The following is a 16,225-nucleotide window of genomic DNA, read 5'->3' as shown; positions in this document are numbered from 1 at the left end:
CACTTCATTATGCACTTGTTTAGGAATATGTGGTTCGGCATTTTATTTGGGGGGGAGAATCAATGCAAAAGCCTCGAGGTTTTATTGAATTTCTATTCATAAAATATTGAAGTGCCTCCAGTTTATTCATTCTGTCTGTCATTTCCAAGCTAAAGGTGATATCCGTTGGCATTGCCTCTGGAAATGAAAATCCAGCAGTAGAAATAAATTCACCTGCTGAAGTCTATCAATTGTTTCCTTTCCTGAGGCATTTTCATGATGCTTCTAAAATATATTTTTCTAAGTAATAAATTGAGATCCATAATGACGTACAATTCTGATCAATTCTGTTTTGACATCTTTTGAATGCAGTAGCATGTAAGTAAACTGAAATGTTAACTTTTTAAATATCTGTGAGTACAGATCCAATTTTTGGCATTGCCACAATTTGTGGATCATTGATCCTGTAGTGGGCATCATGAAATCTCGTTTAGTTTAGTAGTGGCCTTCAGAGAAAGTATACTTGTCCAGTCTAGCTGATCTAGACCCAGCAATGTGTTGGACTTAACTTTGCCCTCAATGTGGGGGAAGTTTATGATGGATGTTGAATGTTGATATTACGGCTGATGTCCATAAGTATTGAGTAAGATCATTTAAAAAGATCTAAATTACTCTATGTGGAGATATTGAGGGAGAGTTGAGCTCGTGTACACTGTAGTCCAGACCTGATTGAATGATGAACTAGGCTGTGAATGGTCAGTTTTGAATTGAACTAAGGAAGAAGAAGGTTACTTATAAGCATGAGAAGGTGACATTAAGGATTGGTTTCAGACTTGATTAGCAGCAGGATACCGTTTGGAGTTGCATCTGTATTCCTTCTGGTCTCCATGGATTGTTTAAAGACTCGTGTTATATTGATCAGCCTGTTTTCTATACATGCTGACCTATCACCAAGCTATCTCTATGCTTACTTCCAGTGGGTGCTCGTTGGAGAAAGTTCATGTGCAAATACAAATTAAGTTATTTACTGCCTGTTATGCTTCTGGCATTTAGGGCAGCAAATAGAAATATGGTTGTTCTTATTTTCATTGTGTGCATTCCTTTTACCCTCCATTCCTATCTATCCAGATGTTTGAGCATGAGATTATTGCAGGGTATACAAGGTTTCTTGGGGACAGAGTTACTCTTGAATTTTCAACAATTCCACACGGGGATTGTAGAATCAGGTTTAATATCATGGGTGTAAAATCTGTTGACTTTGTGGCAGCAGTACAATGAAATGCATAATGATAGAGAATAAAAACAGGATTGCAGTAAATATAAATATATGTTAAATTAAATAAGTAGTGCAAAAATAGAAATAAAAAAGGTATAAGTGAGGAAGTTTCCATGGGTTTGAGGTCCATTCAGAAATTGGATGGCAGAGGGGAAGAAGCTGTTCCGGATTGGAAAACTGGCAGAAATTTGTGGTGACATGGATATCATACTTTGCTTTTGGAAAGTTCAGATACTAGAGCCAATAAAGTGCAGGGATTTAACTGTTCACTTCCCTTAACGTGGCGTTTTGGAGAAACAAACTGAGCTGCGCTTTGGGACACAGATGTGCAAAACTGATGGTGTGTAAACATCTGGTCTATAGGGCCTGCCACATTGTCGCATTGCAGATAACTATAAAGTTCTCCAAACTTTATATCCTGAGCCTTAAGACCATGTCGCATAATGCACACCAACCAGAAAGTTTGTTCTATGGTAGAGGAATCTCTGGGAAGGAAAGTTGCAGCGTATCTGACCTGCCTCCCTGTTTGCATGATATCATTGCATATGCTCACATTAAAAAAAAGGATAAGCCAGGAAGTTGTAAAACAATTTGCTTTGGCTTAAGTACAGGTAAACAATTGGAGTTCACCGCAAGTCTGGAAATAGGTGAACGTGTATAGGAGTTTATGTTGACTAAGAGTGGATTATCGTTAATTGTAACTGGTCTCAGTGGAAGTTTGCAGGTAAACAATACAGTTAGATTTTGGGAAGACATCTGATTTTAAATTGCAAACGTTGAGGTATGTTGTAACTGCATGACTGGGGAAGAATGCAATGAAAATGAACAGTGGATTGATGTAATTCAAGCCATGGTTCTGCCACAACATTTGCTTCCAGTGACATAGTTACTGAGGTGAGGATGGAGGATTTTTTTTTAATCAAGTCATTGAATATCACTGGTATGATGATTTTGCCCGTGGCATAGATAATTATTCACATGGTTCTTTGTTCACAGTTTGAACTTCAGACCTACTTGCAAGTGCTTTATGTATCAATAAATTGGATCTACTGCACACTGATATTTGAAAAGTCAACTTTTCAGTTTGTTTGCATTCTGAAATTAATTTAATGGCCCTGAGTTGAGTCAGAACTGTCAGCTGCTTTGAGAAAATTCAGAGACTGTATTTATAATTGCTTTTGACTGTGTGACAGCATTCCATCAAATTTGGTTTGACGAGGTCCCACATGGTGGGTTGTTTAGACCATAACATATAGGAGCAGAATTGGGCCATTTGGTCCATCGAGTCTGCTCCACCATTTCATCACAGCTGATCCATTTTCTCTCAGCCCCAATCTCCCCGTATTCTTTCATGCCCTGACTAATCAAGAATCTTTTAACCTTGGCCTTAAATATACCCAATGACTTGGCCTCCACAGCAGTCCATGGCAATGAATTTGATAGATTCACCACTCTCTGGCTAAAGAAATTCCTCCGAATCTCAGTTCTAAAAGGACACCCCTCTGTTCTGAGACTGTGCTGTCTGGTCTGACTATCCCACCATAGGAAACGTCCTCTCAACATCCACTCTTTCAACAGCTTTCAACGCTCGATGGGTTTCAATTAGGTCACCTTTCATTCTTCTGAATTCTTGTGAATACAGGTCCAGAGCCATCGAACGCACTTCATACAACAAACCTTTCAATCCTGAAAACGTATTTGTGAACTTTGAGCCCTCTCCAGATTCAGCACATCCTTGCTTAGATAAGGGGCCCAAAACTGCTCACAATACTCCAAATGAGGCTTCACCAGTGCTTTATAAAGTCTCAACATTGCATCCTTACTTTTATGTTCTAGTCATCTCGAAATGAATACTAGCATTGCATTTGCCTTCCTCACCACAGACTCAACCTGCAAATTAACCTTTAGGGAATCCTGCACAAGGACTCCTATGTCCCTTTGCACCTCAAGTTTTTGAATTTTCTCTCCATTTAGAGAATAGTCCATCCTTTTTATTTCTTCCACCAAAGTGCATGATCATACACTTCCCAATACTATTTCATCTGCCTCCTCTTTGTCCATTCTACCCATCTGTCTAAATCCTTCTTAAGCCTCTACTTCCTCCGAACTACCTGCCTCCACCTGCCTTTGTATCATCCACAAACTTTGCAACAAGGTCATCCATTCCATCATCCAAGCCATTGACATATATCGTAAAAAAAAAAGAGCAGTCCCAACACAGATAGATCCCTGTGGAACACCACTAGTCACCGGCAGCTAACCAGAAAAAGGTCCCTTTATTTCAAGTCTTTGCCTCCTGCCAGTCAGCCACTGCTTTATCCATGCTAGGATCTTTCTTGTAACATCGTGGGCTCTTAACTTGTTAAACAGCCTCATGTGTGGCACTTTGTCAAATGCCTCCTGTTCTGAAAGTCCAAGTATATAACATCCACCTATGCTCCTTTGTCTATTGTGCTTGTTATTTTTGCAAAAAATTCTAACAGATGGTTGGAATATAGTGTTGGAGATTTTAATAGTTAGAAAGTTATAGATAGCATAATAATGGATTAATTAAAATCAGAATCAGGTTTATTATCACTGGGCTGTGTGGTGAAATTTGTTAACTTATCAGCAGCAGTTCAATGCAATAAATGATATAGAAGAAAAAATAATTAAATCAATTACAGTAAGTATATATTAAATAGATTAAATTAGTGCATAATCAGAAGAAATATATATTTTTTAAAAAGTGAGGTAGTGTTCATGGGTTCAATGTTCATTTAGGAATCATATGGCAGAGGGGAAGAAGCTGTTTCTGAATCACTGAGTGTGTGCCTTCAGGCTTCTATACCTCCTACCTGACGGTAACAATGAGAAGAGAGCATGCCCTGGGTTACAGGGGTCCTCAATAATGAACATCGCCGTTCTGAGGCTCCGCTCCTTTAAGATATCTTGCATACTACAGGGGCTAGTACCCAAGATGGAGCTGACTAATTTACTACTTTCTGTAGCCCCTCCTCACACCCCCTAATACCAGACTGTGATGCAGCCTGTCAGAATGCTGTCTATGGTACATCTATAGAAGTTTTTGAGTGTTTTAGTCGGCAAACCAAATCTCTTCAAAACACCAAATGAAATATAGACGTTGCCTTGCCTGCTTTATAGCTGCATTGATATGTTGGGACCAGGTTAGATCCTCCGAGATCTTGACACGCAGGAACTTAAAATTGCTCACTCTCTCCACTTCTAATCCTTCTATGAGGATTGGTATGTGTTCTTTTGTCTTACCCTTCCTGAAGTCCACAATCCACTCTTTCGTCTTACGGACACTGAATACAAGATTGTTGCTGCAACACCACTCAACTAGCTGGTGTATTTTGTTCCTGTACGCCCTAATCTCCATCTGAGATTCTGCCAACAATAGTAGTATCATCAAGAAATTTATCTGGTACTTCAGCTATATCTAGCCACACAGTTGTGGATATAGAGAGAGTAGAGCAGTGGGCTAAGCACACACCTTTGAGGTGCACCAGTGTTGATTGTCATTGAGGGGGAGATATTATCACCTATCTGCCCAGACTGTGGAAATAATGGTGTTAAACACTGAGCTATAGTCAGTGAACAGCATACTGACATAAGTGTTTGTATTGTCCAGGTGATTTAAGGCTCTATGAAGAGCCATTGAGATTGTGTCTGCCGTTGACCTATTGTGGCGATAGGCAAATTGCAGTGGGTCCAGATCCTTGTTGAGGCAGGAGTTCATTCTAGCCATGACCAACCTCTCAAAGCATTTCATCACTGTAGATGTTAGTGCTACAGGACGATAGTCACAAAGCATCTCACGCTGATGAGGTGCAGTGTTCAGGAAATAAAACTCTTCACCATTTAACTTCAAGCTGATACTTGGCTAGCGAAACCAGTCACTGGTTGTGGAACATTCTGATTCTGTCCCATTTAAACTACCAGGTAAAGACTATAGATGAATATTTAGTGGATGCATTATGTGACCATCTGTATTAACATAAGGCACATCTCTGACACTTAGTGTGCAGTTCAGGACGAGTCTGTTTTGTCACCTAATATTCTGGCTAGCTGTAAATTCAGAGCACCATCCGTCAACACCAAGAGAAGGGGTATATTTTGGGTGTCTGGAGTTTGTGCTCAGACACTTTTGGAACAGACATTAGGATTGAATATTTAAAGGAGTTCTGTTGGTTTGGATGTGCCACCATTGTAAATATGTAATTCTATAAAGTTAAATTCAAAGTTTTAAGGTTAAGTAGGTGATTTTAGCCTTTGAAACTAGTTAATCGTTAATTGTTATCTTTGTGTTTAAAATGTAGAAAACAATGTCCGGAGAGTGAGATTCTCATAGATGCTCTCTCCTGAAGGTCTGCTGTGTGAATAAAAGTTTATATTTCCCAGTTGCAGCTTCCGTGTGGTTCAGTTTGGTCGGTTGCTTTTGTTGGCACATGGGAGATGGTTAAAGTACACAGAATCCCAGGCAGATTGGCTAGTTGGATCCAGCATTGGTATGGTGAGGCAGAAGGTAGTGAATGAAGGATTTTTCTTCAGATTGGAAGTTTGTGACTACTTTTAGGTGCTGGGCCCTTTGGTGGGTGTGTGTGTGTGTGTGTGTTCGTGTTCGTTATACCAATTTTTGATCCAGTTAGACAATCTCCCTTGGATCCTATGTACATGGAATGGTGCAAAAGTCTTGGGTACATGTAAAAGAAAAATTCTGTACAACAAAGATGCTTTCAAAAATAATGACTTGAAACATTTCAAAATATCAAAAAAAACTATAAAGAGCAGTAAACAGTTTTAAAAAAAACCCTAAATCAAATCAATATTTGGCGTGACCACACTTTGCCTTTAAAACTGCATCTGTTCTCTAACAGTAATACTATTGTGCAATTTTATATGGAAAATTGGCTGGTAGGTTGTTCTAAGCATCTTCGAAAACTTGCCAAAGTTCTACAGACTTTGGCTGTCTGGTTACTTCTGTGTCTCCAGGTTATCCCAGAGAGCTTTGATGGTGCTATCTGGGCCCTGTGGAAGTCATACCATCTGAAACCATATTTTTAAAAAATCTCGGGTGTTTAAGACTTTTGCACAGTACTGTGTGTGTATATTACTGATCTGGATGTCAATGTAGTAAGATGATTAAATTTGTAGATGACCCACTAAGTAATAGTGGCAATACCAGTGACATTGTAATTGTGACATTCATGCAGTTGTGGATAGCGACAACAAATGCATGTCATGCTTGCCCTCATGGATTGGGGCACAGAATAAGAGTGGGGACATCATGTTGCAATTTTACAAAGCACTGATGAGGCAACGATTGGAGTTTTGCCCCATATAAGAAGAAGGATGTGGTAGTGTTGGAAAGAGTATTGGACTGGAGGACTTTATGAGGAGGGATTGGATAGGGTGAGCTTGACTCCCTGGAGTGAAGGAGGCTGAGAAGGATCACCTAGTGGAAATGTACATGATTATGAGGAGCTCAGCCAGGGGTAGATAGTCAAGATGCCATTCATGGTTGGGGTATAGAAACCAAGAAGCTTAAAGCAAGTTGTTTTTTGTTTACACAGTGGTTGATATTTGGAACAAACTGCTAGAGAGGTGGTGGAATCAGATATAATTGCAATGTTTTCAGATATTTAGACTGGCAAGCATAGATGGATGCACTCCTAATGTGAGCAATTAAGATTAGTGGAGATGGGCAGACAGGTTGGCATGGGCATAAAGGGCTTAAGGGCTTTGATTCTAGTACTGGCATTGCCATTCCTTGGCATTGAGGTGCTTTGGAGTGTTTCTAATATGAGTTGCTGTTTGACCCCTGGTGGCTGGGTAGATTATGCTTTAAGAAGATGGATGTTGGTATACCAAAAGGGTGCAAGTTTAATTGTTTTTGAATATTTGCTGTTCTTTGCTGATACTTCAGCATAAATGTGAAAAAAATGAAGGTAAAGAATGATACCCCATTTTTATTACCAGTGGAATAGAAGTAGGCCTTCTTCCCCTTCCACATTTGCTCTGGTGTAGGGATTTTACTGCTTTACAAAACATGAGTCTTGTAGTAAACCTGGCTTGATTAAGTGTTATTTCATAACGTGTGAAGAAGCCAAATGCCAAAATACAATTCTGACCAACTTGTTTGTCAGGTAGTACGGAAGTTAAAAATACTTGTTCCTTGGTAATTCTTATTTGGTACCTGTTCCATGCAAAGAGTTTATTGTCATTGCATTACGATGGGAAAGAGAAACCTGTTCTTCCAATTTGGTGAAATGGTTGTTTCAGCTTGTTTCACACCTATTTATTATGCATGTTTGAGAAGTTTAGTTTCAAAATCAGGTTGGACATCATTGGCATATTTCGTGAAATTTGTCGTAATGTGGCAGCAGTACTTTTCAGTACATAATATTCCTAGGAAGGCAGTTTTGATGTCCCTTTAACTGATGTTATTAGTAGGGTGATGTGGAGGGTGGGAAATAGTTTGATCATGCTGTTTGACTAGTAAACTTGCCCTGGGCAATTTGGGTACATATCTGTCAAGCCACTACATTTCTTTTGGAGGTCTTTTTTGTGAAAATCTATTATCTTTTAACATTGGTAGTAAATACTCTATGCCTTGTATCTTTTCAATTCTGGAAGACTAATTCAGTAATATAAAACACAGAACATTTATAGGGAGCAAATCTTAGTAGCATAATATGGAAAAAAATATACCAGTGTATACTTTCATTTCTTTTTCACTTTATTTTTGTTCCATTGCCACTCTATCAATTTTTAGCACAGTAGACTCCACTTAACCTGAAGGCTCTTTGGAAATGTTTCCTTCAGGTATTACTATCTCATAAAAGTGGTTTGGCACTCTTCTTTGCTTTCATTTTTCCTCTCAATGTAATAATATTTGGCTTTGTTTTGTAAAAAGATTTTTTGACCTTCACTCCTACTCCCCCCAAAGTCTTGGAGCATTCAGACTCTTAATGTGTTTTTTATTCTTTTGCTCTCGATCTCTTCCACTCCTGCCATCCAGCCTACGAATGAAAGAATGCAGATATTTGCCAATGTGGGGTTCATGAATTCACACACCAGCCAGTTAATACTGAGGCAGCCAATTTTTTTTCCCTGCTGTTATATTAAAGTAGTAAGTTCTGGGTGGTGAGCAGTTCAAAATGCCTTTGCTATTCAAGCAGTTTTAAGGTGCAGAACCAACTGTTAAAATCAATATTTTAATACAGAACTCCATTCATTGTGCTTTCTCAGATGCTTCAAAGCAGCTTAGAACAATTGAGCTCTTTTTCATTGTAGTCGTTGTTGTAATGCAAGAAAAACAGTAGCCAATTTGCACATAGGAAGATCCTACAAATGGGATTTAATAATGACCAAAACAAGTTAAATGACTCTGGTGCAGGGCTTCCCAGACTTTTTAATACCGTGGATCCCTACCATTAACCGAGGGGTCTGTGGACCCCAGACTGGGACCCCCTGGTTGGGAGGATTATTGTCCAAGCCTTCAGTGCAGTCAATGGTAAAATGAAGAATGTTTAGAAGATGGATGTTGTGTAAACTGTAGAATGGTGAAACTAACTTGATTTGACAAACTCAGCATTTTTATAATCTGTTCTTATAAGAGCTGGTGATTCAATAGGTCTGAGAAATGACACATTGGAATGCACTTTTGGATTGAAAATAACTTTTTGTCAGTCAAATTATTTTTAGATTCTAGAGGAAGTTGGTTATAATTTTTGGCTATTTCTGTATTCCCAGTTCACGTCCATTTGCTATAGCAGTTGCTGCTGAGATGTATTTTGAGAAGCAAGCTTTTTGGTTCATATTTTTATTTGCTGGCACTATTCCATATTTCAGAGTTCCAACCTTAGTGAATGGGCATCAGTTCCCAATTCTTCCATATGCAGGGGAAGCATTTAAAATATAGGTACAACAAAATCTATTGTTAACATTTTCTAAGTACTAAACAACTTCCTACCTGCCCTTTCAGGAAAGGAACGCAGAAAATGCTATTGAAGCCCTTAAAGAATATGAACCTGAAATGGGAAAGGTTTATCGGCAAGACAGAAAAAGCGTACAGCGGATCAAGGCCAGAGATCTTGTCCCTGGCGACATCGTGGAAGTGGCAGGTAAATTGTTGATATTGTGCAATATTGATGAGTCTCTTGATGATAAAGTTTGAAATTTCTCTGAGTCACGTATGGTCTGTCACCCAGAGTGCATTCATATTACCTTGAAATTTATTTGTGCAAATGGAGTAGTGTCAAATCATTTGCAGTTAGATCTAACAAGACTTGATTCATGTTCAAAATATAATCTGTCTTGGGATTCAGTCTTGCATGGTTTTGTGAAATAGTTCACATAATACACAAAGGTTGTGTAAGAGCAATAGATTAGAAAGTGATGACAATCTAAGTAATTGGGGAAAACTTGTGGCAGATGGAGTTAGGTGTGGGGTGATTATAATTCATCAAGTATCCAAATATTGTTACCTTCTAGAAGAATAAGTAAAGGTACTTGGATATCATTTTTCATAAATCAAACTCTATTTTGCACAGGCTTTTAAAAAATATGATCTATTTAGTATGAAATGAGAAAGCTTTTCTGATGCTCAGTCTGCACGGGCCATCTCACATAGCCTTCAATTGTAAATACTGAGCATCAAGAAGGATGTTGGCTCCGGGTAACATTTAGTTCATTGTTACACTGGGGATTAAAACATTGAGTCAAGGGGACAGGTTTTAATTTTGATTTCCTCCAAATTTTCAATTGGTAGATAATTGAATTGGAATACTGTGGATTCCAGTTAATTGGAACACATTGGGACCAGTACATTTTGGCCCAATTAAGTGGCTGTCCCAGTTGGCTGAAAGTTCATGGGAATAGTTAAAAGAGTATTTATATTTTTTTTAAAAAAAGGACAAACTGCCATTTAACTGAGTAACAAATTATAATAAATAATGAAATACAGAACAAATTAAACATTACCAATATCACTGCAGTACTGTAAAACTGTTTTAGTTCCTAATAGTTATATATGGAGGAATTCATCCAGTGTATGTGGCTGTGTTCTTATTACTGACTGTAAATGAACAAAATCAGCAGAGACACCTAGTGTAGATAATGGACTTCATTCAGACAATGCTATTAATGATTTGCATCCTCCAAATCTTCATTTTCATTGTAATATTCTAGATAATTGTAGATACCTTAATTCTTCATACTTCCTAACTTGTTGAAATAATGAAATTGTTTCATTTCCACTCCTAGCTGTTTCTGGCAGCACCAAGTCTGACTATTTGAAGTCACAGTGAGCAAAAGAGTTCTGAATTGTCTTGTTGCTTATTTCTCGCCAGCTATCAGTGACAAAACTCACTGCTTTTTGAAACAAAGACACAACTGACGCTATTTAAAAACCATTCCCTCTAACCACAGTGCAGCATCTTAAGGCCATACACGAGCGCGTGACTGACGCTGATTAGAAGCTGTTCGCCAGCAGCCTCCTGTCCCAATCAAGCAGCAGAGTCCCAAATGAATGAAGGGAATCTCGTCTATTCTCTTGATTAATTTTTGTTCTTTAAGAGTTGTCCCAAATAAGGGACTGCCCCAAATAACTGGAATCCATTGTATTTAAATTATTAAGATTGTTATTGTAAAGAAGGAAGCATAATTAAGATTGGCCAATTGGGAGTGAAATCAGGGAATTCTTTTACAAGAATGATGTTGGAAATCAGGAAGTTTTCTCCACAGCACCTACACCTGAAGAAAATTTCGGTTATTTGAGATACGCAGGACTGAGGTACTTTTGCAAGCAACTATTTGGTTATGCATCTATATTGAAGGGAAGGTGTGTAAATTAACTTGAGCTGAAAATCAACCATGGTTTAATGGAAAGATAGCGGCCAAATGACCAATCCCTGTTTTTAAGGTCTGTGTTCACATTTAACAATAGTGACTTTTATGCTGGGGTATCTACATTTTCATTTGGGAATCTAAATGATAGTAGCAGTTCATATTTTTGTTTGGATTGTTTGTAGCCTAGCGTGGAAGATAACAGTGAACATTCAGAGTCGTTAAAACTGGTCAATGCATTTTCCCCGAAGGCTGCTGAAGCTCTTAGTTGCTATGTGACGTAGTTTAACTTATTGATTAGCTGCTTGTTGCTATGTTATTTGCTTCAATAAAAGTAATGACTGGCAAGCAAAGCTGCCGAGGACACAAATATGGCAGCTCTGCTCCTGATATTAATGTTCTCTGTTAGATGCAGTGGCATGCAAAAGCTTGGGTACCCCTGGTCAAAATTCCTGTTACACTGAATAGCTAAGCAAGTATAAGATGAGCTGATTTCCAAAAGGCATAAAGTTAAAGGTGACACATTTCTTTAATATTTTAAGCAAGATTACTTTTTTAATTTCCATCTTTTACAGTTTCAAAATAACAAAAAAGGAAAAGGGCCTGAAACAAAAGTTTGGGCACTCTGCATGGTCAGTACTTTTAGTAACACCCCCTTTGACATGTATCACAGCTTGTAAATGCTTTCTGTAGCCAGCTAAGAGTCTTTCAATTCTTGTTTGAGGGATTTTTGCCCATTCTTCCTTGCAAAAGGCTTCTAGTTCTGTGATATTTTTGGGCCATCTTGCATGCACTGCTCTTTTGAGGTCTATCCACAGATTTTCAATGATGTTTAGGTCGGGGGACTGTGAGGACCATTGCAAAACCTTCAGCTTGCACCTCTTGAGGTGTGTTTAGGATCATTATCCTGTTTTGGAAGCTATCCTCTTCTTCAGCTTTTTTACAGATGGTGTGATGTTTGCTTTCAGAATTTGCTGGCATTTAATTGAATTCATTCTTCCCTCTACCAGTGAAATGTTCCCCGTGCCACTGGCTGCAACACAAGGCCAAAGCATGACCGATCCACCCCTGTGCTTAACAGTTGGAGAAGTGTTCTTTTCATGAAATTCTGCACCCTTTTTTCTCCAAACATACCTTTGCTCATTACGGCCAAAAATTTCTATTTTAACTTCATCAGTCCACAGGACTTGTTTCCAAAATGTATCAGGCTTGTTTAGATGTTCCATTGCAAACTTCTGACACTGAATTTTGTGGTGAGGATGCAGGGAAGGTTTTCTTCTGATGACTCTTCCATGAAGGTCATATTTGTGCAGGTGTCACTGCACACTAGAACAGTGCACCACCACTCCGGAGTCTGCTAAATCTTCCTGAAGGTCTTTTGCAGTCAAACGGGGGTTTTGATTTACCTTTCTAGCAATCCTACGAGCAGTCCTCTCGGAAAGTTTTCTTGGTCTTACAGACCTCAACTTGACCTCCACCGTTCCTGTGAACTGCCATTTATTAATTACATTACAAACTGAGGAAATGGCTACCTGAAAACTCTTTGCTATTTTCTTATAGCCTTCTCCTGCTTTGTCTGCTTCATTTATTTTAATTTTCAGAGTGCTAGGCAGCTGCTTAGAGGAGCCCATGGCTGCTGATTGTTGGGACAAGGTTTGAGGAGTCAGGGTATTTATAAAGCTTTGAAATTTGCATCATCTGGCCTTTCCTAACGATGATTGTGAACAAGCCATAGCCCCAACAAGTTAATTAAGGTCTGAGACCTTGGTAAAAGTTATCTGAGAGCTCAAATCTCTTGGGGTGCCCAAACCTTTGCATGGTGCTCCTTTCTTTTTTTTCACTCTAAAATTGTACATAACAAAAATACACAAATCTTGCTTAAAATGTTGAAAAGAATGTTTCATCTTTAACTTTATGATTTCTGGAGATCAGTTCATCTTCTACTCACTTAACTATTCACAGTAACAGAAATTTTGACCAGGTGGGCCCAAACTTTTGCATGCCACTCTACATCACACTGAATGATATAGACTCAGAAAATAATAGATCAGTACTGGTTGCCATTTAGCATTCCAGGGTGCTAACTTGAAATGCAGATAGAATCCTGGACTGCGAAATGGGAAATGTAATTTCAGTTTTCATCCAGCTGATTGTGGAGGAACTAAACCATTCTCTGTAGCATTTCTTCAGCTACTAGGGTAGAGGAGATCGGTGGAGCTCCAACAAATCTTGCAAAAACCTTAACTGCAACTTTTATTATAAATGAGCGAGGGAGAGGGTGGGAGGGAAACCATGTCTATGATTTTTAGTGATATTTAATTCTGCCTAATGGAGGCTTTAGTCCCAGTGGCATTTTAATTTTAATTTGCCTTCCTCCATTCATCTTCTGCCGTAATAGATTCATGCAAAATTCGGTTGTTTAGTGGAAGAGCATTAGGTGCATCTTTTGTATGTGTTGACATCAATGTTCAGCTTGTGGAATTTGGGAGCAAGGTAAGAGAGGGAGAAGTCAAATCTGTTGAGAAGATTTGATGTGTGATCAGAAACACATAGAAAAAATTAAGGAGTGGTTACTTTGAATGACTTTCATTGTATTGCTACTTTTTGGCATCCCTCTGTTCAGAGAGACACTTGTTTATCTGGATGAGTGCACCAGCTCCTGTCAGTTAATAAGATCATTTACCCCAGTGTTAGTCTCCTGCACTAACTCTATATTCTGTGATTCCATTAACATTGTACACTCTACTAAAAACGTACAAAGTGACTGAACTTTCACAACTCTTTTCGATAAAGTAAAGATTTGCTCACTTTGGTGATGAAGAAATTTCTTCGCAACCTAGACCTTAGTGGCCAATTCCTTACGATGCTACTTTACCCACCTTTTTCTTTTGCCCGTTACACCGCTGGCACTTAGGGCAGCAATGAAGGTCCTCTGTCTCAGGCAGTGTTCACGGCTTCTTTCACTGTGTCGGCAGCTTCCTTTCGGTTTCACTGTCAGTCATTCAAGTCCTGGGTGGAGACTCGGGAATACTGTCACACACAGATGTAGAAAGGTTTCTGTAACAGTTTTGTTTGACCAGTCGGGTTGTTAGCCCTGAGCTGACCTCCCCCCGGACCACTCTTCCACCCACGAGAACCACAACCTTGTGGTTTGAAGACTTGTACGCTTCAATGATCAGGAAAGCTGTGTTGGCTGGAATCAGGGTTTTGTGCTTTGGCTCCAGGTAGGGTCACCCATGCCAAATAGGTCAAAGGGTAGAGGCCAGATTAACACAGTTTGGCCAGAGAAAATGTTGCCCCTAAGTCTAGCTTTTTGAGCACTAATAATTACTGATTCATTGACTTAGTTCTTGTTCTTGAGAATGAAAGGAGTGCTTTAGGCTGTTCATGCTCTTCAACAGAACAAGCTTAGTTCAGTTTATCTATTTGGAATATTCAGGCACGTACACCCTTACTCTCCAGCTTCCAAGCACCTCTCCTTTCCATGGCACCTGGTAAACAACTCGTCCTCCAAGATTTGCGCTCATGGTTACAAAGAACTCTATCCATTTGCTAACTGTCTTCTTCGTTTTTTTTTTGTTTTTCCAATGTGAAAGTGTCTCTCTACTACTGTCCTGTGTTAAGTTTGCTCATCCTTCTTCCAATCTCTGTTCTTGGCCTCATGCACTGCAAGAGCTTCATACCTGTTGGATGTACAAGGGCTGGGCACCTCTACCTCTTACCTCTGGAGCCTGCCTCATGCATGGTCACATCCTCCTGTGCCTCTCAACCAACAAATTCTGCAGTATTTATTCCAAGGGCTGAGGCTCAGAACAAAGAATCCAGGGAACCTTCTCCTGCTACCCCACCACCCCAACCCACTGTAGTTCATCAATGCTGAGCTGAGGTTCTTTGAACTGCAGATGTGGTCCCTATCTACTACAGCTACAACACATGTCCTACCTTGCCTCAATTTACATAAGAAATTAATCAAATTAATTCTGGGGAAAGGCTAACCTTTTGTCCTCTCCGTGCATCAGTTCCTTGCTAATTCCTGCTGTGGTAACATGTACAACCAACGATTTACTGTTTCTAAAAATCCTCACTTTTGTTAACTAGGTAACAGAACCTGTTAACTTCTAGTTGGTGACTGCCCGTTACACCGCTGGCATTTAGGGCAGCAATGAATGTCCTCCATCTCTGCCTGTCCTTGGTCATCTTCTCCATTGTGTCCCAGGTGTGGTTCAGTGTCCTCATTTCTGCCCCCACGGTACGGCAACAAGTTGTCTTTGGTCTCCTGCATTTCTTCTGTTCTTCGGGAGTCCAATGAAGTGCTTGATGGTGGAGTCGGCCTCTCTTCTCATCTCGTGCCCAACCTATCTCCAATGTTTCCTCATGATGTTTGTGGCCATGTCTTCTTGGTGACGGAAGGAGTAGGGTGTAGCTGGAGGTCAGTCTTGGTCTGGAAAATACAGAGGATCTTCCAGAGGCTCCACAGTGTGGAATGACAACAGCCTGGCAAGGTCGTTGCCATGTGCCAGCATTCTAACCCGTACAAGAGTGTGAAACAGAACATGGCTCTGGTACGGCTTTATCTTGGTATGGACACTGTACTTGGAAACATAGAAAACCTACAGCACAATACAGGCCCTTTGGCCCACAAAGTTGTGCCGAACACGTCCCTACCTTAGAAGTTACTAGGCTTACCTAAGCCCTCTATTTTACTAAGCTCCTTGTACCTATCCAAAAGGCTCTTAAAAGACCCTATGTATCTGCCTCCACCACCGTTGCCGGCAGCCCATTCCACACACTCACCACTCTATGAGTAAAAAAAACTTACCCCTGATATTTCCTCTGTACCTACTCCCCAGCACCTTAAACCTGTATCCTCTTGTGGCAACCATTTCAGCCCTGGGAAAAAGCCTCTGACTATCCACACAATCAATGCCTCTCATCATCTTATACACCTCTATCAGGTCACCTCTCATCCTCCTTCGCTCCAAGGAGAAAAGGCCCAGTTCACTCAACCTATTCTCATAAGGCATGCTCCGCAATCCAGGCAACATCCTTGTAAGTCTCCTCTGCACCCTTTCTATGGCTTCCACATCCTTCCTGTAGTGAGGTGACCAGAACTGAGCA

At 39.8% G+C, this 16,225-nt stretch overlaps 1 protein-coding gene across 2 annotated transcripts in view; it reads left to right on the top strand.

The window, feature by feature from the left end:
- LOC132404120 (sarcoplasmic/endoplasmic reticulum calcium ATPase 2) overlaps positions 1–16,225 on the top strand; it is a 102,061-nt gene that overhangs the window by 20,767 nt on the left and 65,069 nt on the right. For both annotated transcript variants that reach the window (XR_009515425.1, XM_059988172.1), the window contains exon 5: positions 9,246–9,384. Coding sequence is in view for 1 of the 2 variants with exons in the window: in XM_059988172.1 (XP_059844155.1) it covers positions 9,246–9,384 (139 nt within the window). In the remaining variant the exon portion in view is untranslated. The remainder of the gene's footprint in view (positions 1–9,245; positions 9,385–16,225) is intronic.

The sequence above is a fragment of the Hypanus sabinus genome, chromosome 13, assembly GCF_030144855.1.
Source record: "Hypanus sabinus isolate sHypSab1 chromosome 13, sHypSab1.hap1, whole genome shotgun sequence".
In the NCBI taxonomy this organism is placed as follows: domain Eukaryota; kingdom Metazoa; phylum Chordata; class Chondrichthyes; order Myliobatiformes; family Dasyatidae; genus Hypanus; species Hypanus sabinus.
This window is presented reverse-complemented; position numbering and strand designations above follow the sequence as displayed.